At 43.8% G+C, this 26432-nt stretch overlaps 1 protein-coding gene across 1 annotated transcript in view; it reads left to right on the forward strand.

The window, feature by feature from the left end:
- Positions 1–26432, forward strand: part of ATG2B (autophagy related 2B) — a 1039004-nt gene that overhangs the window by 310641 nt on the left and 701931 nt on the right. Inside the window, exons 17-18 of the mRNA XM_085626438.1 lie at positions 15738–15930; positions 24072–24214. Coding sequence (XP_085482564.1) covers positions 15738–15930; positions 24072–24214 — 336 coding nt within the window. The remainder of the gene's footprint in view (positions 1–15737; positions 15931–24071; positions 24215–26432) is intronic.

Raw genomic sequence — 26432 nt, forward strand, 5'->3', positions numbered from 1 at the left:
CCTTACAACATCAAGGAACAGGGGTTTACTCGCTGTATTTCCTAATCCTCAAAAAAGACGGCACCCTCAGGCCAATACCCGACCTCAGACCTCTCAATCTTTACATATAGTCAGATCATTTCCACATGATCACTCTTCAACAGGTCCTTCAACTACTTCAACAAGGCGACTTCCTTGCCACACTCGATCTCAAGGACACCTACTTTCATATTCCCATTCACCCGCTCATAGAAAATACCTAAAATTCATAGTGGACGGACAACACTACCAGTTCAAAGTCCTTCTATTCGGGGTGACCACCGCGCCCAGGGTGTCTGGCGGTAGTAGCAGCCCACTTGAGAAGACAACAAATCCATGTCTTCCCATACCTCGACGTCTGGCTGATAAAAGCCAAGTCTCATAAACAGTGTGTTCATCACACTCATCAAACTATCCAGCTACTACACAACTTGGGATTCATAGTAAACTACACCAAGTCACACCTTCAGCCCTCCCACATACATCAGTATCTAGGGGCCACAATAGACACCTCCAGAGCTCTGGCATATCCCACTCCAGCCGGAATAGCCAGTATGCAAGCCCTAATGGCCAAATTTCAACAACAGCACTCCCTCCCAGCAAGGGTATTCATGCATCTCATAGGAATGATGGCCTCTTGAATCTTTATCGTACTTCATGCAAGACTTCAAATGCATCCCTTACAGGAACGCCTAGCACGTTAGTGGAACCAGGCCCAAGGACAACTTACGGATCTGGTGTTGGTGTTCAGCCGCACACATCGCTCTCTGCAGTGGTGGAACACACAAAACCTGTCCAGAGGGCGGCCGTTCCTAGAGCCGGTTCCACAGATAGTGCTAACAGCAGATGCATCACTCACCGGTTGGGGAGCCCATCTCCTAAAATATACAATTCAAGGCAAATGGACCACTCATCAAAAAGTGCTCCACATCAGTCACCTGGAATTACTAGCAGTGTTCCTAGCACTAAAATCATTCCAAGTACATCTATAGCACAAGACTGTCCTAGTCCGGACGGACAACATGACAGTCATGTATTATATACAAAAACAGGGGGGCACGCATTCTTTGCAACTGTCCCAGCTCGCACAAAGCATTTGGAGATGGGCCATTCCACAAAACATATACCTGCTTGCAGAACACCTTCCAGGAGTTCACAATCAGATTGCAGATCTGCTAAGTCGGCAGACACAGCAGATACACAAATGGGGACTCCATCCCCGAGTTCTTCAACCATTTTTTCAAATGTGGGGCCAACCAGAAATAGATCTGTTTGCCATACATGCAAACGTAAAATGCCCAACCTTCGCCGCCAGGTTTCCATACCCGTTGTCCAAAGGCAATGCGATATGGATGAATTGGTCAGGCAGAGTTGCGTACGCTTTTCCGCCACTCTCACAAATTCCCCTAGTGGTACGCAAGCGCAAACAACAGTCTCTTTAGATGATCCTGGTGGCTCCCACATGGGCACGCCAACCATGGTTCACACTACTGGAACTCTCAGTAGTTCCACTCCAAAAACTACGCCTCTCCCTAACATTGCTAACGCAGAGCCGTGGAGAAATAAGACACCCCGACCCAGGTCAGCTGAATCTAGCAATCTGGCTCCTGAAGTCATAGAGTTCGGTTATATTACCCTTCCGCCGGACTGTATGAATATCATTAAAGAAGCCAGACCTCCTACTACTAGAGCTTGCTGTGCAGCAAAATGGAAAAGATTTGTCATCTACTGCAACAGCACTCATATTGATCCGCTGGACTTTTCTATCCAGGACATCATTTGCTACTTGCTACACTTGCAAAAATGTAATTTGACATATTCATCCATAAGATTACATCTAGCAGCACTTGCTGCTTATTTACAAAATAGGCAACACTTGTCACTATTTAGAGTGCCTGCAATTAAAGCCGTTATGGAGGGCCTTAAAAGATAAATTCCTCCCAGATTCCCACCCTCTCCGGTGTGGAATTTAAATATTGTTCTTACCAGGCTCATGGGTCCCCCATTTGAACCTCTACATAAATGTGAACTTCAGTTATTCACATGGAAAGTAGCTTTCCTTGTCGCAATTACATCTCTCAGAAGAGTAAGTGAGATCCGGGCTTTAACCATACAGAAACCATTCTTACAAATACATCGTAACAAAGTGGTTCTTAGAACAAATCCAAAATTCCTTCCCAAAGTCATCTCGCCTTTTCATCTTAACCAAGCAGTTGAGTTACAGGTGTTTTTCCAAAACCTTGACTCAGTAGCAGAGAGAGCCCTTCACACACTAGACGTTAAAAGGGCACTACTTTACTATATCAACAGGACTAAACCCTTTTGAAAAACAAAACAACTGTTTGTGGCCTTCTCCCCACCTCATAAGGGTAACCCCACCTCCAAAGCTGGGATTGTCTGGTGGATAGTAAAATGCATTCAAATATGCTACCAGAAGGCTAAACGCACATTAACAATTCCCCCTAGAGCTCATTCAACACGCAAACTCGAGGCTTCCATTGCATTCTTAGGGAACATCCCCTTAGATGACATATGTAAAGCAGCAACATGGTCTACACCACACACCTTCACCAAACACTATTGTGTTGATGTGCAGGCTAAGCAACAAGCTTCTGTAGGCCAAGCTGTTCTTAAAACACTTTTTCAAATTACTGCAACGGATACAGGTGACCACCGCTAGCGGAGACACTGCTGTATAGTCTATGCAAAGTGTACGATCTGCAGCTCATATGCCTCGAACGGAAAATGCTACTTACCAGTATGCATCTGTTCTTGGCATGTAGAGCTGCTGATCCGTACACGCCCGCACACCTCCCCAGGACCTGTATCCGTTCCAGTATTATCTTAACTAGATACATTCACATGGACATCTCTTCTACTTCTTACTGACTCCATCATTTCCCATCATGGCGAAAAACAATCTGAGGATGGAGTCAATGCGATTGCGCACTGTCGTCCAAGGGAGGAGTCACCTATCTTGTGATTACAAAAGACTTCTTCCTAGACAACAACAAGGTGCAAGCATCCGAGCCCAACACCAGATGGCGATCTAATGCAAAGTGTACGAATCTGCAGCTCTACATGCCAAGAACAAATGCATAGTGGTAAGTAGCATTTTCTTCTATTTACATGGGGATACTGCTGGGATTGTGCATAATATAACCCATACCACTGTTGTTTTTTTATGATATTAGTACTTGTGCCCAGACCTTTATATCTGTGTTTTGGTAGCGGAGGCCTACTGGCCCACTCCTTTAATGTTCCCCTGAAGAACACTTACCCTGATACTATCACTTACGTTACAGTGTTTGTTTGCGAGAGTGTATGTGTGTGGCCTGTGTGATGAATTCATAGTGTGCATGAGTGGCCCAGAGTAGTGGAAGCCCTTGTCCTGTTCTTGCAAAAACAACAAGGTGATGGATGGAATGCTCAAATTAAACTCAGCCACTGGCAATCTCTTGGTCCACATCCGAAGCCATCATTTTTTGCCCACTAAGGCACTTCAGTTTAGACCCAGCCATTTGCAAATCAGTCTTGACCCTGCTCCTCATGGGAACAGTCCAGCCTGAACTGCTAGGCCAGGTCCTCTCTGAACCAGAACACAAGCAAGCTAGGACTGCTTTCTCCCTAGTTGGGGCTCTTTAGCCAGGTATGGCTTGGTTCCAGTGGCACAGTGAGCACAGAACCAGGTCTGGGCATACCTGGCACACTCAAATGGCAGCAGAGCGCTGTACAGGGTCAAAGTCATGCATACAATTAATGAGTGATTGGAGAGATGGCTGGACTGCTACTGCACTGTGATATAGCGTTCTTTAAAGAGGTGCGTTTTAAACTCTTTCCCAAATTGAAGCAGCATTGCATCGGTTCTGATGGATACAAGGATATTGTTACAGACCCTGGTTGCATAGAATAGGCCAGCAGCCTTGTTATTCCCCCTTTAATGCAGTCTAATGATGTTCGAGTGTGTTGATAACAGTCAGAGATGGTGACCTTGTCTGCAAGGTAAGCAGGGGTGCTGGTCATACTAGCTTTGTAAATGAAACAGCTGGTTTTTGTATGTGGTACGGGCTGGCATAGGAGCCGATGGGGTTCTATCAGGATGGGGATGATGTTCTGCTTGGGTTTTCGGATCAGATAGAACCCGCTCATCAGAGCCTTTCTAACCCAGCCAGAACGTTACCCTCTCCCTAGGGCCTATTCACAACAAGTAACCACAGATATATATACCACCTAAGGACAGGGAATTCCTATATATATATATATATATATATATATATATATATATATATATATCTAGACCTCTTATAATACAAGTGGCGGCCTCGCGATCCCAGACGGACCCAGGACTTCCTACCCAGACGGCAGCCTTAGCCTCGCGGTCCCAGACGGACCCAGGACTTCCTACCCAGACGGCAGCCTTAGCCTCGCGGTCCCAGACGGACCCAGGACTTCCTACCCAGACGGCAGCCTTAGCCTCGCGGTCCCAGACGGACCCAGGACTTCCTACCCAGACGGCAGCCTTAGCCTCGCGGTCCCAGACGGACCCAGGACTTCCTACCCAGACGGCAGCCTTAGCCTCGCGGTCCCAGACGGACCCAGGACTTCCTACCCAGACGGCAGCCTCAATACAAGTTCATCCTATGATTACCATAACATACAGCAGGGGAATCAGTTTTACTATTTATCAGATCACACAAGAACTGCCAGTTTGAGCACAACCTGTTCTCTGGTTCGAGGGGTTCCTCTCTCCCTTATTCAGTTACCACTTACCTGATCAGGGTTAACATCTGTTCATGTCAAGTCACAGCTGACTAGAAGAATAGGCTACCCTCTTATACAAGAACACGCAGCACATGTTGATTCACTACAAACTGGATACTTTATTATTTATTATATACGCAATCACATAACATTACTGTGTAACACATAACCTGCAAAGAAAAGTGAAAGATTAGGTTGTACACTCTAATAAGAAAGGGGTCGACATCACCTTAGTCGTGTGTAGCCTGCACTCAATGGTCATCTAGGTTCCCTTCTCGTCTGTGCCTCGGCTAGCCTGGAGGTCACACCTCCGTAGCTCCCTTCTCCGAGTCACTGGGACCTCTTCCTCATCAGCTACTCTCTCCTCTCTGGCAATTCTGCTAGAAGAGTATCTGTCTCTCGGTTTTTCTCCGCCTTCAAGTTTGTCATCTGTCTTCCCTGGAATAAGTAGTAGCTTTACTGCTAACGGCTAGATGCCGCCTACGGACTGAAGTAAGTGCATCGTAACTGCCTCAGACTTTTACTAATATAGAGGTGCATTTCCTCATGGAAAATTCCGGCCCGTAACCTGCCGCCCACCAAATTCTTGTACCTCCCCGTGCCAAGGACACTTTCCCAGCCGGCCGGCCTGATGTAGCGTCTTCGGCATGAAGAAAAAATACAATCCTTCGATAAGGGCCGGTCTGAACCGGTTCTCTCCAAGCGAATAACACCTCATAACTAAAACATCCCCTTTAACCTAGAAGCATCTCAAGCTGCCGGAGCAGAAAGAAAGATGGAGTCTCTCCCGTTTGAGGCCTACCAGGCCTGAATTCAGCACGGCTCCATGAAATACCCTCACTACAGGGCAGGTTATCCCTAATACTAACGAATCTATCCCCTAGGATATGTGTGCAAGCCCTAATCTATGGGGAAGAACACAGGATCATGTCGAAGTGCCTAGTAAATAGACTTCATTCACTACTCTAACCCTTAGGCTTGAATGGTAAAGAGACTGAAGTCACCCTAATCACCCATCAACACAATAGGGCCGGGAAAATCGAGCAGTACATTTCACCCTTGACTTCAGTCTATTATACATTCATTAAACAGAACTAACATCTGTGGAAGAATAATATGAAACAAAGCTAACTGATCTATGTCTAGTACCAAATGTGCAAAATTGAAGTAGTGAAGGAATACACTGAATAAAGCAACAAATAGAAATCAAAACAGCGATGGTAATTAGAATACCTCCTAATATTCGACGTAACAGATACAAATCAGGTAACCAATTAAAGAGCCAGTCAAACCAGCCCTGGTCAATGTGTTTTCTAACTTCCTCCGTCAAGTCATGTAGCCTGTCAATGTGAGCGCGAATAGATTGTGTATGATCAGACAAGTTAAAACAACAAAGACCCTCAAAATCTGAACAGTCGTGTCCATGTTTAAGCAAAAGATAATCAATGGCCGCTCGATTTTGCAAGATGGCTCTCCGTTCACCCTGGGCGTCTAACAGCATGTCAGACAGGACTGTAGAAGTATGATTAATGGATTTTACCATCCAGCAGGCCATTTTCTCAATAGATTTAGCATTATAAACCGCCAAAGCAGGAACACCAATAATTGAAATAGCCAGGCTAAGGTATTCAGACTTGGAATATAAATGCAAAGATGAGTCACAATCCTCCTGTAACATCACTGTATCTCGAATCACACGAGAATTGGCATTCGGATGTGACGAGAACATCAGTAAACTGAGTCTCGTAATGGCACAGGGGCCACCAGAAATATTTGCGGGGACATATGGCCAGGAAGTATTACCACATGAGAAAAGCCATCCGGCAGGTAGCAACATCGTGCGATAATGACTAGGGGTAACTACCAAACTCTTGCAAGTCATATTGTTCTGGACCGAAGCACATGTTTTCGGTGTCCTTTGAAAGCACAAAGTTCGCTCATGAAGGGTGAAGGAAGTAGCACCTTTCAATTTTAGACGCAGACATTCAGAAATTGCACTAGGATTACACGTAAGGAAAAAACACATATCTCCTTGTGTGATATTATAGGTAACTATTTGGGACTGGACGGGGGGTATCTGGTCTGGTAGTTCAGTACATAAGGGGCAACACGCATGGGTGGCAAAATCGCCCAGAAGAACATTGGGGCGAGCCTTTGAAATGTTGAAAATACTAGTTAAAGTTTCCAGCGAAGCAGGGACAGCAACCAGACAGGTCGCTAAGATGTCGTGTACAGATCTCATCGGCGTCAAACAAAAGTGAGGGGCATCGGTCACCCTTTTCGCCAGTAGGGTCCAAAAGTTCGATGACGAATCCCACGCAGCGAAGGAACGCGACACTCGGGTGCGTAGCTCATCCGGGGTTGACGGGATTCCTCCTCTCTCGTCGAACCAACCCGAAAATAGTCCGACGACGACACATCCTGCAGCAACAGTCCAAAGAATGATCTGAAAGAGAATCAAATACAGGCATTAATCATTCTCGTAAGTAACATTTGTCATCCGGGACCGCTTCCCAGCTATCTTTCCCTGGTCTCATAACTAAAATGGTGTTATCATGACCGGTGGCGATGACCTCTGCCTGTTCAGGGGGAGTCTTAGGCGACTGCACCCAAACCCTGGCCCCAGGGTTATCTGTGGAGCCAAAACCTTTCTGGCCTCGTACAGTTAGCAAAGTTGGGGCAGTGCCTTTCACCATCCCACCACTGAAGACAGGCATTATGAGTAATTGAGCCACTCGGTCAGTTCGATGGATCAGCAAGTCAGCCTCACTGCTATTCAGCAGGAGCACCTTAATCTCTCCCTGATAATCACTGTCAATGACCCCTCCAAGTACCTGAATGCCTTTTACAGCCAGTCCCGATCTAGGGGCGATTAATCCAAAATTCCCGGGTGGTATATGAACACCAACACCGGTCGCGATGATGACCCGATCTTTACCTTTTATAACGGTGTCATCCATGGCATGCAAGTCTAAACCTGCCGACCCTGGGGTCGCTCTACATGGAGCCAAAGCTCCGGGAGTAATTTCCCAGTACATCACAGTCTCTCTGATTTCATTTGGCTGAGCATTAACATTCGGAGGGAACAAACGCATAAGTGGAGATTCAGCATTTAGAAAAGGACGATTATTCAAAATTAATAGCGCTTGGGACAAAAAGTCTCGCCAATTCTTATATTTGTCATCTGTTAATTTACGCAGCTGCCCCTTCAGCAGACCATTCAATCTCTCCACAAGACCCGAGGCCTGTGGATAGTATGGGACATGAAATACCCAGTCAATATTGTTTTCCACACAGAATTCCTGTACCAATCTTCCACGAAAATGGGATGCATTATCAGATTGAATTTGGAATGGCACACCATAATACATGATAATCAATTCCAATGTTTTAATGGTATTCAATTGGGTAGCTTGCTTACAGGGAAGGGCTACCAACAGGCCACTGTATGTATCAACAATAGTGCAAACATATTGACAATTCCTACTCATGGGAAGTGGACCGATGTAATCAATTTGCCAAATTTGAGCGGGCAGTTTCCCGCGATGTAAATGACCTTTAACAATTTGGGGCACTTTGCGCTGTCTGATATGCTGACAAATGGGACAATGTAAAATAACATTCTTGATCAAATCTAGGGTAATATAAATTCCTCGATCAGCAGCCCACCTGCTAGTGGCTTTCTCTCCAAAATGTCCTGCCTTCTGGTGGGCCCATTTCGCCAATCCCGCAATATCAGAATCTTGCCTGTCCACCACTGCCTCAGCAATTTTAGATTTCTCATCTGCAATGTTATGAAAAAATTTGTCAAGAGAATCTATAGGGGTGTGAGCATCCACATGGAAGATTGTAACAGTACTCTGTGGGAGCATCTCCCAAATCTCTTGCCATAATTCTTTTCCCCACAATTGTTTTGAATGCAATTCCCAATTATGGGAATGCCAAGTCGGTAACCAAACTGCCAGTCCATTGGCAGTAGACCAAGAATCGGTGAAAATATGACATGTGCCAGGTAATTCTTGTTTCAGGACTTGATAAACAGCATAAAGTTCAGCAAATTGACTGCTCTTACCTTCACCAGTTGTGCTCAGCAGTTTTTGTGTGATCGGATTATAGGACACCGCTTTCCAGTGCCGTTTCGTCCCTATGAACCTTGCTGAACCATCCGTAAACCAGACATGGTTTCTGTCCTCCGCGGACAAATCATCAAAAGGTCTACCCCACTTGACAGGAGACTCCTGTACGAAAGGTACGGAACATACACTCTCAGTCTCAGTCGATGGCGCTCGCGCCACCTGCTCATGTAAAGATGCAACTCCTTTTTGTCCCACACGTGCCCTGTCTTGTATATACCATTTCCATTTAATCACACTCGCCTCTTGAGCATGTCCAATTCGGTGAGTTTTCGGCGAACTCATAACCCACTGCATGATAGGAATTTCAGGTCGCAAAACTATATCATGACCCAAAGTCAGTTGCTCGGTATCCACCAGAGCCCAATAACATGCAAGTAACTGTTTCTCAAAAGGTGTATAACGCTCACCAGCATCAGGTAACTTTTTGGTCCAGAAACCCAACGGCACTCTACTCCTGCCTTGCTTCTGCCACAAACTCCAATTCGCATAAAGGCCCTGTACAGACACATTCAAATCCACCTCACCATCACGTACGGGCCATAAATCCAAAGCATTTTGAATTGCCTCTTTTGCTAGGTTGAACGCATCTTGCTGTGGTTTATCCCAATCAAATGCATTCTTTTTACGAGTGACACGGTACAAGGGGGCCAATATTTGACTCAAATGAGGAATATGCTGACGCCAAAAACCAAATAAACCAATGAAGCTTTGGGCTTCTTTCCTATTCCTTGGAACTGCAAAATCAAGAATTTTCTGTTTAACCTGAGGGATCACTTCACGGTGCCCTTCATGCCAATTAATACCCAAAAATTTTACAGCCTGGGACGGGCCTTGTAGTTTATCCGGATTGATTTCCCAACCTTTCTCACGCAGGCACCCAATGACTCTGTCCAATTGGGTCTGAACTTCCTCTTGTGTTTCGCCTTGGATCAAAACATCATCAATATAATGACACATCTGAATTTGTGGATGAACCGGTACCTCAGCCAAATGCTCTGCCACCAGCCGGTGACATATCGTAGGACTATGCACATAGCCCTGAGGAAGACTTCTAAACGTCATCTGACGCCCATTCCACGTAAAACTGAACTGTTCCTGACACTCAGGGGCAATCGGAATCGAAAAGAAAGCATTAGCAATATCAATGGACGCATACCATGTACCTGGATGTTTTTGGATTCTTTCAAGTAGAGTAATGACATCCGGTACTGCAACGGTCAAAGAGGGTGTGTGTTTGTTCAATTCTCGATAATCAACAGTCATACGCCAAGAATTATCATTCTTACGTACAGGCCAAACAGGATTATTCCAAGCAGAAGTAACTGGGGCTATAACACCTGCATCCACCAAGTCCTGAATAGTGGTACTAATCTCCTCATGACCACCTGGAATACGATACTGCTTCTGACAAACCACTTTTGTAGCCTGAGGAACTTTTATGGGGGGCATTCGTAAACGACCAACCCGTATAGGCCTGGACGATATATAATGCGTAGTTCCAAATTGGTAACATCCATCATCTAAATGCAAAGTCATTCCTTTCAAAATATCAATTCCAATTATGAATTCCAAGAGTGGCACCACTAGTACAGAGTATTCTTTTCTAGGGATTCTACCTATTCTCATTTCAAGTAAGGTTTGAACTGCGGGAGTTTCCTTTCCACCTAATCCGGTAATTGTAAAAGGCTGACCTTTAAACTTCTTTGATTTTCCATGAATAAGAGTGGCCTCCGCTCCTGTATCTACCAATGCTCGGGCCCTTTGGATATTACGATGTCTCCAATAAATTTCAATATCTACATAGGGTCTATTATCTCTGTGAGCCCATCTGTGTACTGGAGCTTGACCTATTTCCTAGTCATGCTTACTGCATTCTGTGTACCAGGATAAATCAGGATAAAGACTCTCACGTTTCTTAGGTATCGGTACCTCCTGTTCATATCCATACCCAGTACGAAATGGATTCGTGTCTTCTGCAGTACACTGCTGGTTTCGATCGGCCAAACTATGACGATCCTCTCTCCTCCTCAACTCAGGGGATTGATCCCTATCATCTCTACGTCTGCTGTAAATATAATCATTTTTTCCCCTCTCTCTTTCCTCTTCTCTCTCTCTGTCTCTCTCTCGACGGGGGGACATATCACGTACATAACGTCGGTCATCACGACGAACAGAGCGCCCACGGCGGTCGTCATCACCGCTACCGTCAGAACCACCACGATCACACTCAGTCATCCGAACACGCCGGGCACCCTCCTTCCGATCCAAGCCACGTTTGCGAAACAACTCCCACAAACGAGCAGTAGTCTCACCGTCAATGTCCTCCCTCCGCACACCATCGGCCAGAAGACCAGAAAAGATATCACGTCTAGTAAGTTTATTGTCACCAGGAGTACGAGTGTCAGGCCGGGACTGACGTTCAGGTTTAAACCACTCACCCAACTCACCGAGTTGGCGTACCGATTCCAGTACCGTAGATAACACGTTACCAGTTTGATTAATCAATAAAGTCATCATGACCTGCTTATAAGCAACAGGGGAAGAACGAATAATACGATTCCGCACAGAAGATGTCAACGAACCATCAAGCAACCTGTCAGCAGTACCCAGAAAAATTGCCGTTTTCATCACCTCCTCTTTGAGACGTTGTGCAGCGTCGCGCAAAGTATACCATGGTTTGTCATTCACAGGCCAATCAGACTCAGTAGGATACTTTATATTACAACCCTCAGTCGCCAATTGAAGTAAAGAAATTCGACCACCACCATTATAATTACGAAAATGATCCTGTACAGTAGAATCCGAACTCAAGGAACAAAACTTCAAACAATCGCCATTATCTAACATAATGCCAGCAGCGCCCAGTTCATAAAGGCGCACCATCCATGTGAGTAAGGTCTCACCAGCTCGCTGCCGAAATCGCTGCAAAATATCACTAATTTCCTGTTGAGTAAAGTCCTCTAAAGAGTCTAAAGAAACACCCTGCGGAGCAGCGGGAGACTGCTGCAACTTCCGACGAAAAACTGGATGCACCGAGACCGCGGGATGAGCATCACAAGGAGCTCGACCAGTACACGTAGAGGGACAATCAGTGGAAGAAGCATCAACCCCGCTCGAAGGACGAGCGCAATCACGGGGTGCACCATCAGGGGTGCGAGAAGCAGGCTTACAATCATGGCGGGAGCGAGAGGACTCGCGCTTGACAGATTCCTCACCCGAGGAACAAGAATCACTCGAATTCCAGATATTACCGTCCCATTCATCAGGATTCCAATCCAGTCCGGCTTTCGCCACGACCAGACGCACCTTTCGCGTCAAAACCCGACCGCGCCGATTCTTGTATTTATAACGAGCAATTCGCACAGCCGCCCTCTCGGCAATAGTCTGGTAAGTCTCAAGTTTGTCAGCAAGCAACTTATTTTGACACCGCAACAAAGTATGAGAATTCTGAATCTCAACAAAGTGCGCTTCCACATCCTTAAGAGATATCTGTAGCTTCAACAACCTCTCATGCAGAATCCTGTACGCAGACAGAACAATCCAACCTCTGCGCCCCAAAATGGGAATCTCCTCACCCTTCGAGATGGGTGCCTTCTGTAAACAAGTAATCACATTAGCCGGCTCCGCCAGCTCCAAAAAAGAATTCCAATTCTCACTCAAACCAGTAGAATCAGCCCACTCACGGGCTAAGGCTTCATAAGGCGTTGAATCCCATCCGGGAATATCAACGGGCAACTTAAAAGTAGATTTTGACTTTCTAGAAAACATCGTGAAAAAGAAAGAAGAAAAGAAAGAAAAAGAAAAGAAAGAAGAAGAAAAACTATACACACAAGTATACCACAAATAATATACAAACAAAACCACGCACACGCCGAAAGCAAACACGAGACAACACGACGCACACAGGTTTCGAAAACGGTTCGTGACGCCAAATGTTCTGCTTGGGTTTTCGGATCAGATAGAACCCGCTCATCAGAGCCTTTCTAACCCAGCCAGAACGTTACCCTCTCCCTAGGGCCTATTCACAACAAGTAACCACAGATATATATACCACCTAAGGACAGGGAATTCCTATATATATATATATATATATATATATATATATATATATATATATATATATATATATATATATCTAGACCTCTTATAATACAAGTGGCGGCCTCGCGATCCCAGACGGACCCAGGACTTCCTACCCAGACGGCAGCCTTAGCCTCGCGGTCCCAGACGGACCCAGGACTTCCTACCCAGACGGCAGCCTTAGCCTCGCGGTCCCAGACGGACCCAGGACTTCCTACCCAGACGGCAGCCTTAGCCTCGCGGTCCCAGACGGACCCAGGACTTCCTACCCAGACGGCAGCCTTAGCCTCGCGGTCCCAGACGGACCCAGGACTTCCTACCCAGACGGCAGCCTTAGCCTCGCGGTCCCAGACGGACCCAGGACTTCCTACCCAGACGGCAGCCTTAGCCTCGCGGTCCCAGACGGACCCAGGACTTCCTACCCAGACGGCAGCCTTAGCCTCGCGGTCCCAGGCGGACCCAGGACTTCCTACCCAGACGGCAGCCTCAATACAAGTTCATCCTATGATTACCATAACATACAGCAGGGGAATCAGTTTTACTATTTATCAGATCACACAAGAACTGCCAGTTTGAGCACAACCTGTTCTCTGGTTCGAGGGGTTCCTCTCTCCCTTATTCAGTTACCACTTACCTGATCAGGGTTAACATCTGTTCATGTCAAGTCACAGCTGACTAGAAGAATAGGCTACCCTCTTATACAAGAACACGCAGCACATGTTGATTCACTACAAACTGGATACTTTATTATTTATTATATACGCAATCACATAACATTACTGTGTAACACATAACCTGCAAAGAAAAGTGAAAGATTAGGTTGTACACTCTAATAAGAAAGGGGTCGACATCACCTTAGTTGTGTGTAGCCTGCACTCAATGGTCATCTAGGTTCCCTTCTCGTCTGTGCCTCGGCTCGCCTGGAGGTCACACCTCCGTAGCTCCCTTCTCCGAGTCACTGGGACCTCTTCCTCATCGGCTACTCTCTCCTCTCTGGCAATTCTGCTAGAAGAGTATCTGTCTCTCGGTTTTTCTCCGCCTTCAAGTTTGTCATCTGTCTTCCCTGGAATAAGTAGTAGCTTTACTGCTAACGGCTAGATGCCGCCTACGGACTGAAGTAAGTGCATCGTAACTGCCTCAGACTTTTACTAATATAGAGGTGCATTTCCTCATGGAAAATTCCGGCCCGTAACCTGCCGCCCACCAAATTCTTGTACCTCCCCGTGCCAAGGACACTTTCCCAGCCGGCCGGCCTGATGTAGCGTCTTCGGCATGAAGAAAAAATACAATCCTTCGATAAGGGCCGGTCTGAAACGGTTCTCTCCAAGCGAATAACACCTCATAACTAAAACATCCCCTTTAACCTAGAAGCATCTCAAGCTGCCGGAGCAGAAAGAAAGATGGAGTCTCTCCCGTTTGAGGCCTACCAGGCCTGAATTCAGCACGGCTCCATGAAATACCCTCACTACAGGGCAGGTTATCCCTAATACTAACGAATCTATCCCCTAGGATATGTGTGCAAGCCCTAATCTATGGGGAAGAACACAGGATCATGTCGAAGTGCCTAGTAAATAGACTTCATTCACTACTCTAACCCTTAGGCTTGAATGGTAAAGAGACTGAAGTCACCCTAATCACCCATCAACACAATAGGGCCGGGAAAATCGAGCAGTACAGATGATGAGATCATATTTCTTCAGGCGCTGGATGTCACGTGGAGACATAAAATGTGTGGTGTTGTGCTGCCCTGCAAAGGACTTACTACAGCACCTGTGACCTCTGGCTCCAGCCCAATTCACCTTGGTGCTCGGAAGCGGGCCAGAAGGGGAAAGTACCTAACGTGCCCTGTGCTCCAGCCAGTGACCATCAAGAATCTAAAGAAGACTTGCTTGTTATAAGAGAACTCTTGGGACACAAACTGTGAGACTGAGCGAAATCTAAATGCCAGAGTTTGGTAGGCACTGCATCCACTCTGGCAATTAGAGTCCTGCAGCTGTGCCACAGACCTGCCTGAGACCGGCCACAAAAGACCTCAAATAACATTAGAGAAAGTTGGGGAGGAGGGACACCTTACTTCAGGACTCAGTGGTCCTGCAGCAGTGTAACAGCACCTCAATTTCTTATAATTTAGTTTTAAGCATATTAAAGTACTTTTTACAAGAGAAGGACTGGGTAGGACCATTGGTGATTGTTGAGTTCTGGGCTTATTGCACCCCCATACTACCTCCCTGAAAAGCCTGTGACTGCTCACCATCACTAGCACTGAGAGTCAAGTGCTGATGTAGTTGACTTAGCCTAGTGTGTAGAGACATGGTATGGCAGACCCCTGGAAATCAGAAGCATATGATCTCAGCAGCTACGGCCCATGTTTGCCCCGTGTTCCTACAAAAGGTGTCTGACAATGATGGTGCGTGGTAGGCAGTTTATGGATTAGCGTGCTGTAGATTTCTCCAGGCTGCATCCCTTTGGGTATTTATTTTTTAAGATGTTTATCTTTAAGGAGTTTATATTCTGTTTACATTCGTTAGGGCAGTGCCCATATCTGTATCCTAGCACAGCTGTAATTTCTGTACCATTTTAAGGCTGAGATTCAGCCGTAAACTTAACATTTTTTATTTATATTGTATATTTCGAATGTAGCCAAAGACACTGAACTGATCTAAAGCTGGTATCCTATTTATTATTTGCTCCACTACACTACACTTGTTTAGTCTTTGCTTTATTTCTTGCTTCTTCCCTTAGAATTGTGCTTAAAATAAACCCGGTTGCAATACACTCGATTCTGGAGAGGATAGCGGGTGATGAAGAAGATGACTGTGATGGACGTTTTCCAGAGGAGGATGGTGGCTCTCATTCCCTCAAAGATGTCTGTGATCTTAAGCGTCCTGAACCATCTCCATTTTCATCTCGTAGGGTTATGTTTGAAAATGAAGAGGTAAATTGTGACGTGGTGGCTAACTGTGCTATATTAATTTTCCGGAATTACTATTAATCATAAGTTCAGATTATTGCATTCTATGCTTTCTTTAATAGCACCATATACTCTAGTTTAATATGTGGCAACCACACATGTTATTCTTTGGTTAAAAAGCAACACAATGGAATTAGTGAAGTTAGAGGTTCGTATGCTTATGTATTTGCTCATTGCTGCACTATTGTTACCTTGAATTTCATTTGTGACCAATACTAGAGAATTGAATTTAGCTACAGTCCTGCTTTCTGTGGATTGGGTTGGTGATTGCCTGTCTCATTGCAGTTGTGACAACATAGCTTTTTTTCCCCAACTACCAATCTCTCATTTTGAGTGCCTTACATGTGCACCCTTCCATTTTGAGTGCTTTACATGTGCAACTGGTTTGTTGCAGTAGTCTGCCTAAACATTTTCCAGATCCTCCAGGAGTCACGTATTTATTTCTTACAGTCTAAATATGGCATAAACTTGCTGTTAGAAGATCATTAGGGACCAGGGGGCAGATATCTAGTCTTAAAATACTGGCCACAAATTGCAGCGAGTAAAGATTTTCAGACTTACCTCATGAAAATTAATGTGGTAGGTTACAAATTGTGATTCACTACAATTGGAGGACATCATAGGTGATCTGCTGTAGGCAGCAGACCACCATGTCTGTGATTGCCTTTCAAACAAAGAAACTTTTTTTTCTAAAACACGCTCGTTTTCCTTAAAGGAAACTATTTTTTTTAAAAGAAAAGTTTACTTTTGCAAATGAATTTCCACTTGCTTTTAGTTATTGGGAAAATATAAATGTTTTGTGCCTTTTTTTTGCTAGCGAAACTGATAAATTGGATACCGATTCACTATTTCGAAAGGACGTCCACAACACACCTTCTAATTGTTGTATCCATTTGGCAAACCATTTTATGAGTCAGAAAAACGTTTCCAACTTCTTGAGTGGGATTAGGACATAAGAAAACACATTTTAACATTCACAAATGCTGAATTGGCGTGTTTGCAACCATTAAAATGCTTACTACATCTTGCCAAATATCACTAGAGAATGAATGCTATTCACCTAGCATAATTTTATAAATAGTATGGATTTATAATACGTGACAACCTAGCCCCCTTTATCATAAATAAGGGTGTCTCTGTGTTGGCTTATCTTACTTTATCGGAACAGAGCCGTTCTCAGTATGTTTGACCCTTTTATTAATTGGAAAAAGGCACATTTCTTAGCCAGAAGTTCACATCCTTTCCCCCAAAATGGTATCCCAGAATAAGGACATTATATTTCCTTCATATTGTTTACTGATGTCTTTCATTTTCTAAAATGGGGGCTCTTGGTTAGATCCGTCCTGTGATAACCTTCCATAAGATGGAACTTGTTAATTTAAGTGTACCAAGGATTGCCCTGACTCCTGTACGAGAAAGAAGGGGAGTCTCCCCAGGGTTTACAAAGTTTCCAGTATGGGAAAGAATGGAATTTTCTCAGTGTGTTTGACCCCTTGTCTGCTGTAAAGGAGTAACTTTTCCAATTATGGCTGCATGACCCGTGTCACAAAACTGTTCTTCATTAATAAGGACATCACGTTTGCTCCATATTATGTACCCATGTCTTTAACTTTCCAACATATAAGTTACTAGTGACCACTCTCCTGTGGTAACCTTTAATGTTCAGTAGACTGCAAAACAAAAAAATATAAACTTTCTCATAGTATTTTACTTCACAGTGTGGTTGGCTTGCATTAGTTTTCTGAGTAACAGTCAAGTGATGTGTCATTCTTTACACCTCAAAGTGTAAAGAATTTTGAGTAAGTGCAACTATTGTGTCCTAGTTTACTCATCAGTATTGTAAAAGGAAAAGGACGGACAGAGAGATCAAAGCAGTAGTCTTAGAAGACATTAACCCTGTTAGTATTTGATGATCAACAAAGAGGAGAACGCAGTCTGCAGATGTATTTATTTATTTTGCAGATTTGTACAGCGCAGACAAGACTCTAATGGGTATCTGAGCACTGTACAACATACACTGCCATATCTCCAGGCCTGGATCCGTAACGGTGCCTGTTGACCTTACGACACCTACTCCCGCTCCAGTCTTCCCCTATCTCGATGTCTGGTTGTTGAAGGCGGGCTCGCCCCAGGCTGTCGTCTTTCACCTCCAGACTACGGCAGATCTCCTGCACTCGCTAGGGTTCTCTATCAATGTGCCGAAGTCACACCTGATTCCTTCACAGAAGTGTCTTTTCATCGGAGCAGATCCGGATACAGCGCAGTTTCGGGCCTATCCTCCCGAGCAGCAATTTCGGGATATTCGGGCTATGATACCGATATTTCAACCTCTATCCTGGATTTTGGTAAGAATAGCCCTGAGGCTGCTGGGCCTCATGGCCTCCTGCATCCTCCTGGTGGACCATGCCAGGTGGTATATGCAGGCTCTGCAGTGGGACCTGAAGTTCCAGTGGGCACAGCATCACAGAATTCTTTCCTATGTTGTCCAGATTTCGAAGGGCACTGCACACCAATTGCAGTGGTGGCTAACGAACCAGGATTGGGTCAACGGCAGATCCCTCTCCCTTCCTCAACCAGTCCTCACAGTGGTGACAGATGCGTCACTCCTGGGATGGGGCGGCCACATGGGAGAGGCGGAGATCAGAGGTCTCTTCTCTGGCAGAGTCCGGACTCCACATCAACCTTCTGGAGCTCCGGGCGATTCGACTTGCACTGAAGGCATTCCTTCCTTCTAGCAAGGGAACAGTAGTGCAGGTGTTCACTTACAATTCTACCGCCATGTGGTACTGCAACAAACATGGCGGGGTGGGTTCATGGACCCTATTTCAAGAGGCTCTCCGCCTCTGGACGTGACTGGAACATCACATGTCCGTGGTGGTTCAACACCTGGCAGGTTCCCTGAACGCCAGGGCGGACGAACTCAGCTGCCTGTGCATGATGGATCACGAATGGCGTCTTCACTTAGAGGTGGTGCAAAGTCTCTTTCAGCATTGGGGAGAGCCTTGGTTAGATCGGTTCTCCACCGAAGAGAATGCGCAATGTCATCAGTTCTGCGCATTGGAATTTCCAAGGCGGCACTCGGTCAGCGACGCTTTTCATCACGAGTGGAGTTGCGGTCTTCTATATGCCTTTCCGCCTATACCACCTCTGCCCAGAGTGCTGAAGAAGATCAAGCACGACCGGGCCCAAGTCATTCTTGTGGCTTCGGACTGGGCACGAAGAGTCTGTTATTCCGAGCTCTTGAGCGTGGCCATCGATCCTCTGATCAGACTGCCTCTTCGGGTGGATGTTTTGTTGCAGCAGCAGGGGACGTTCCTCCACTCGAACCTGTCCAGCCTCCACCTCCTTGCGTGGAGATTGGGTGACGATAGTTGACAGCTTTCTACCGTCCTCCCGAAGTCTGTAACGTTATCTTGGCAGCCAGGCGTCCCTCCACCAAAACGGTATACGCCTGTGGATGGAACAAATTTGTGGCTTGGTGCACAGCCGAGGCTGTGGATCCCCTCTCTGCCCCTCTTTCAGAGGCTCTCCTCTTCATTCTTTCTTTGGCCCAGCAGGGCTATGCTCTGGGCACTATTAAAGGCTATGTTTCGGCCGTTTCAGCCTTTCTTCGCCTTCCTGATCAGCCTTCTCTTTTTAAGTCCCCTATTGTAAATAGATTTGATAAAAATATATCTGTAAGAGACACATGTTAATTATAGATTCCTTACCGTCCCACCCCTGTTCTGCGAACCGACTTCTAGAGTAAGGGACACCCTTTCAGGGCCCTAGTTGTGTGCACCAATGGTCAGTGTCTTGCTCTTCGCTTCTGGCGTGGAATGTCGTGTAAAGAACTGACGTCAGTACGCAGGGCGGCGTCTAAGTAGATACTGCAACGTCATTCTGGCGATCACGATGCCAACGACGAATGCCGAGTCGACTTAGGCCACCTACCGACGCACAGGGGTACTGCTGAAGAAAAAGTCTCCAGGTCCAGTCTGACGCCTGGGGGTAATTCTAAGGTAAGAAATCTATAACTAATATATGTCTCTTACAGATATATTGTTACTGAAGGTAAGTAATTAGTTCTTTAAGTAGTTCTTTAAAATGCCTCTTTTCCTAAGACTAGTTCATACTTCTCATGTGTTACTAGTAGGTGCTTCTATAGCATGATCATAGGCATTTCAGTGTTGGGTACTAAATATAAAGGAATCGAAATCAGCCAAAGGATAGCAATGAATCATATGCTTTAAATTGAAATTAGCTATACCAGCCGTGTTATTAAACAGCCCTTCCATGAGTGTTCTGAAACAGTAACCTTGTAAACATCACCGTTTATCCCCATCTTGTACAATCCTGGATTCTCCCCCAGGGAATCAGGAAATACAATATAACGTCTAAGATTTGAAACTAGAGTGTATCCTAAAATATATGGAAGATGATGTCTGATAAAAAAAATATTAAGAACTTGCTTCAATATAAAAGCAATTGTGGGCTAACCAAACATCACTGAAACTGACTGCATACTCTGCAGGATGGGTGCTGATACAGGGCTGTGAAATTCTATAAAGGTTTTAATCGTCAAAGTGATTTGAAGCTTCTAGACTTATCCATTAAAAAACACTTGTCCTATGCACTAAAGTTACTAATTATGGCAGCATTTTTATTATTTGAGAACTCTGATAATGGCATTTTTGATTATGCTTTGGAGAATAGTTTGTCAGGGTTTGGGATTCAGCAAGGCACTTTCCTGAATGATTATTCTAGACTGAAAATTCCTGTGCTCTTTTTATGTCAAATATTTTACTATTTATTCTCAGGCTCTGCATTTCAGGGGCTCGCTTTATGTATGGGCTCTGCATAGAGCAGCTCATTGATCATGGCAGAGGTCTGAATATACCAGCATTTTATTTATGCTGGACTTCTGATTAGAGTTCTGAATATATCATTGTTCGGATTGAACCATTTGTTTTCTTAATTTGAATTGCACTTGCAAGTTAGCTTTTGCTCATTCACTAATATTCACAGATTTTACTGTTAGCAAATCCAGATCATATTTGCAGTCCAGTGCCTATTTTGCCATCTGAGGATCAAAGATACTGCCCAGTGTCTGCCCTTCGCCACTTGACCACATTGTGTAATTCTCTGGCACATCACATCATCACATTGTGCTTCAGTTCTCTTGTGTACCATAATTGTGGACATGTACCAAGGGCTATATCAATGACTGCACGTTTATATTTTAGACGTTTGATCAGAATTAAAATGTTATGGGCCTAATTCTCATAGGGTTAGACACATGTAATTTTAACTTGCGTGCACTATAGTTTTTCTACTCATAAAATAATTCCGCCCGCAGCAAATCAGTGGTGATGAGTAGGAAATAAGTTACACCTGGGGAAAAATATTTTCTCCTGGGAAATGAAAAGAAGTTTTAATCAGTGAATTTGCGCTAGTGTGGTCTATATTTACATGAGCAGATATGCATGCTCATTTGCCCATGCAAAATTAGAATTATCTGAATTTTGCTAGGAGTGCCCCTGGAAACCAGCTACTGTTGTACGGGTCCAGGCCTATTTCTGTAAACTCTCATGAATTTCTAAAATTCGATAATGTGCAACCATACTATGTCACAGATCCAAGAGTGCACATTTGTGACTTCTTTAAGAGTCTGGCCTCTAGTTCATGTACTTTTTTTTCTTTTTACGTGTTGCCTATAGTGGTTTTACAGTGATTCTCTATCCATCCATCCATCAAGCACATTTTATTTAATGGGAGATATGATGTTTAAAGTAGTCCTTTAAAATTGCGAGTTAATTTAGTAAAACTTCGGCGGCTTTTTGTCAAGTTTCACATATTTGTTTACTATATTCTGTTTTGAAAGCAAGCAAACAGCACAGTAATTCAGAAAAACTGTCTGCAGCCTTTGTCCATAGTTTTTCAAGCTACAAATATATGTTGGTAAATTTTGTTTTGAAAGCTATCAATAACTAGTGTTGCTTCAGTTGTTCTGCATGAATGCATGTATCTATTGTCAAGAAATCTTCAGTGAGCGGTATAATTATCCCCAAACTGTTAAGGTTTGTAAACATGTACATGTTTTTATTTTGAAAGAACAGTCGGTAATGCGAGCTGAAATAATGACTTGTATGTACAATTTTGAACGCCTTATTTCTGTGGATACGTATCCTCTCTTCCAAAACCATACTGTAGTGATGCATGGTAGGATTTGAGCTTATTTGTCAATGGACAAAATAGATATTAAGACTTGTTATCATTGGCCCCTGGAATTATGTCCCGGCGGGGAATAACTTTGACGTGCTGCAAGTGCAGCAAAAAAAGGTTAGAATCTACAAATATCAAGAGACAGGGGTTATTATAGGTATGGGCTCATTTGGGTACTATAGGCATGTAGGAAGGAAAAACTCTCTCAGTAATACTGTACTCATGTTATTAGACATATGCATGCCTCAAAATATAAACAATAGTGAAACATACGCCAACTGGATAGAATCTGGGGGCAAGAGTGACTTCACACACATTTTCTATGACCACCCCCAAATTACTATTTTTATGAACTCTTATGAAACTCAATCGACTTTGGGGTTAGGCACTCTATATCCCATCATATATGCACTCTGTCACTTCATTGTAAAAACAGACACACACACACTCTCAAAAGTTTATGCAAGATACATTAAAAGGTAGAAGGAAGAAAATATTCTACTGCTTAAAGGTGATGGGCATGTACTTGCAATAAAAAAGTAATACAAAAATTAAACATAGCAGGGGATGACCTTCTTGGAATGTTATTGTGCATAGTGCATCATTGTTTTAATGATCCAAAATGGCTGCCACATTTAGAAGCACTGTAATTGCCTTCTTGGAATGGTAATAAAAAGATATGCCATGCACAATACCATTCCAGGATGGCTACTCTGTAGCGGTCTTGCAGGGCGATCATCTTACAGTTTCCATGTAACAAATTAGCTGTCTTCAGGTAGTAGTACAGTGCAATAACAATTCAACCTTAATAGGTTTATTGCATTTAATAAATGCTTTTCACTTTAAATAAATCAGGCATTTTGCCTTTCTCATAACATTTCATAATAAACTGATCAAACCTATTGCATCTGACTCAGCGTTTTCCAGGAAAACAGTCAGGCCTACAGCCTTATTCATTGGCTTGTTACTGTGACCAGCTAAGCCCTCCTGTGTCAAATATACGTTTTATGATGATGGATGCAACCTACAACCATCCAGGTATAAAATGACAGATACATACAAAATTGCATTTGGCAAAACAATATGCAACCAGTGCTAAGAGGGCCTAACAATCATTATCACTGTGGAAATGTTCAATCCTAGGATTTATAGGGTAAGCAACATAAACCCTTTTTCTACAACATTAATTTGTGCGATTCCGTGCAACAGAAGAAACCATGCACAGGCTTTAAAAACGATGTAACAGGCTCCATTAATCCACATTTAAAGGCCTAATGGCTTTAACATATGCTTTTCACAGTATATAAGTTGGGATACTTGTCTTTCTTGTATCTATTCATAATAACCAGATCAGACATTTGGCATCTGATATAGCCTTTCACAATTTACAAAGCATGCCTATAGCCTTGTTCATTGTCTTATCAAGATCACCAACTCAGGTCTGTTGTACTGGTGGGCATAAGCTTTCCCAAAAGGAAAAGCAAAACAATCATTTTCAGTAGAAGCACACTCTGTTTGCACAATCAAAGCTTGTGGAGAAGATAAACATGTGGGCATAGCTTAAATCCCTCTCTCAGTGCTGCTTCTTAACCCCTTCAGCGCTGCGCGGATTCCCCCGCGGTGCTGAAGGGTTCGAGCGCGGGCGGGGCCATGACGGAACGGTTCCGTCATGAGCACAGCTCAACCGATGCTCATGACGGAATTGTTCCGTCATGAGCATGGAAGGGGTTAAAAGTTCTTTCTTTGATGATCATACATGGTCTGTGACAGCTGCAATTTCGAGCTGGACCTAATTATAGGTCGTGAATTGTGCTGATCATATCATGTATTAGAATATGTTTCAGTTCTACAACATGCATTTCTATATTTCATTGTTAAAAATATGCTTTTGTGTTTTCTAGATGGTGATGCCAGGGGATGCAATGGAAATGTTAGAGTTTCAAGAAAAAACAATAAACAGTTCACATTATGTGTTGGAATTGATGCTACCAACCATTCATCTAACTCTGCCAAGTAAAGGTTTTTACGAGAAGCTTTACAACAGGTATATGCATAATAATATGCTACACTTAAATTCAAGTCCCCACGTTTCGTAAGTTCTAATGTTGCACTTTTTAGTTAATTAGTGTCTACCATATTGGAACATGCATGCTGTGCTATTATCGGCCTATACGTGCATGTCATTTGCAATACAGTCACCATTTACAAATGCTATACAGTGTGTACAATAAGAGAGCAACTAACATACAGCCATTCAGACATCCTGTATAACAACATACCAACAGGTATATGTCCGCGCAGCCTCCATTATATGCACACACTTCTCCCATAGAGACAAGCATTCAGCCATTTTCATACTTCTACAACCACTAACATACGCTCATGTACCCACCATGAAATGCACATACCTAACAACATGCAGCTACACAACCGTCATACATGCAACACATGAACCGTAATACATCCAAACAATCACTCACCAGTGTTTTACATAAATCCAACAACAAACAGTAAAATAATATGTCTTCATTCATCTCCAAATGAATTGTCGGGGTAGTCCTAAGGCAGTCTCCTGTGGCATAATGGGACTTTATATCTCTATGGTAAAGCTGCACCATAAGATGTTGCCCTGACATTTTTTCTTTGTCATATATAAACAAGAGCCGGGCTGATGAATTTCTTGTTATGATAACTTAGTGAAGAGAACTTTGAACTTAGTTCATTGATGCATCCTCTGTGGTTCAAATGACTCTTTTGGTTCTCATGAAATCATCTGTACTTTGGAGGTCATTAAAAATATATTGACTGATGTCTGTAAAGAAGACTTCTAATCAGTGCTTCTCAATTTTCAAACATGTAGAAGGGTGACAAACTTAGTTTTGCCACTCATTAATTTTAGTTTCATGTAAGTGAATACAGTGTGTCAAATTTAGTCATTCATGAATTAGACAGAGCAGGCAAAGTGACACAATATAGTCATTGCAAAGCCATGTCCTTTTCTCTCTTTTACAGTGTAAAGAGCAAGAGGTCCCCTCTAATAGAATGAGTGTTCCTTAAGGCAGGGATCAATGAATAAGTGCAAAGAGTAAAGGTGACTAACCACTTATTGAACAGTACACCAACTGCAAAATGAACTAAAAGAACCAAGGATAATTTTTTTCAAAAATACAAAACATCGTTTTATTGTAACAAATGAATACACTTTACAATATATACTCACTCATCCTACCTCACTCATGTCCACATGTACTCACCACATCCAAAAAGCTTATTTTAAAAACACAATATTCGAATTACAATCCAAAGATATTCAAAGATAGCTGATATTTTTTTTGCAGGAGCTAATCAATATTGCTCCAACGATAGTTAGATTACAAGTGTCAAACAAAGATTCAAAAAATCCAAAGATATTGCATTAGGACTGGAAAAACAAACAGCGTGTCACAGACGCAGATGGCATTGATGGTTTCTACAAGCTTTTCAACACCAGAAGTGCCTTCGTCAGGAAGAGCCACAACTTTAACAGCTTGATATCCTATGATTGGCAAGGATCTATGCAATGCGATGCAAAGAGTTTGTCCTTTATCCACGGGTGTGACGCATGTCACGTCTACTCTCAACTAATGGCTGCCAGAGAATACGCTGGAAAATGCTGCCCAGAAGATCGTCCGGTCGATTCACAGCCTGAGAAAATGAAACTAAAAACGCTGAGGCTACACAATAAGGAGATAACGTTAAATGTATGTGAGCGTGATAATGGTCAAATGTGACGCGGATCGGCAATGATCCGGTAGATAAGAAAAGACGTGCGCGCCAGCCAAGACTAGTTGTAAAGCAATGGATCTGCAGGACATCTATTTTAATATACCCGTCCTGCCATCCCATTGGCGCTACCTGCAGTTCTTGGTAGGACAGGAGCATTTTCAGTTTTCTGTGCTCCCTTTTATTATCCCACAACTAATTTTATTGGGTTTTACCAAAAAGTCATGACCACACAGGGTGAGGATTACAGGCAGGATGATGGAACTAGCATACCAATAAACATGAAGAAGACACTTGCACATTCAACCCCACCCAACCCCACCCATCCCACCAAAACACAAGATGACAAAATGTGATTTCTACAAGTTGAGCTTTAGTCATGTGTACCATTCCCCATTCCTACTGCTCCATACCCCCAAATTTCTTCCTTAAGGTTTGAACTCGCGGGACGAGCAGGTTCCAAAACAATTCCTCTATAGTCTGCCCACTTCTGCCCGATT

This window comes from Triturus cristatus, chromosome 9 (assembly GCF_964204655.1).
Source record: "Triturus cristatus chromosome 9, aTriCri1.1, whole genome shotgun sequence".
Classification (NCBI taxonomy): domain Eukaryota; kingdom Metazoa; phylum Chordata; class Amphibia; order Caudata; family Salamandridae; genus Triturus; species Triturus cristatus.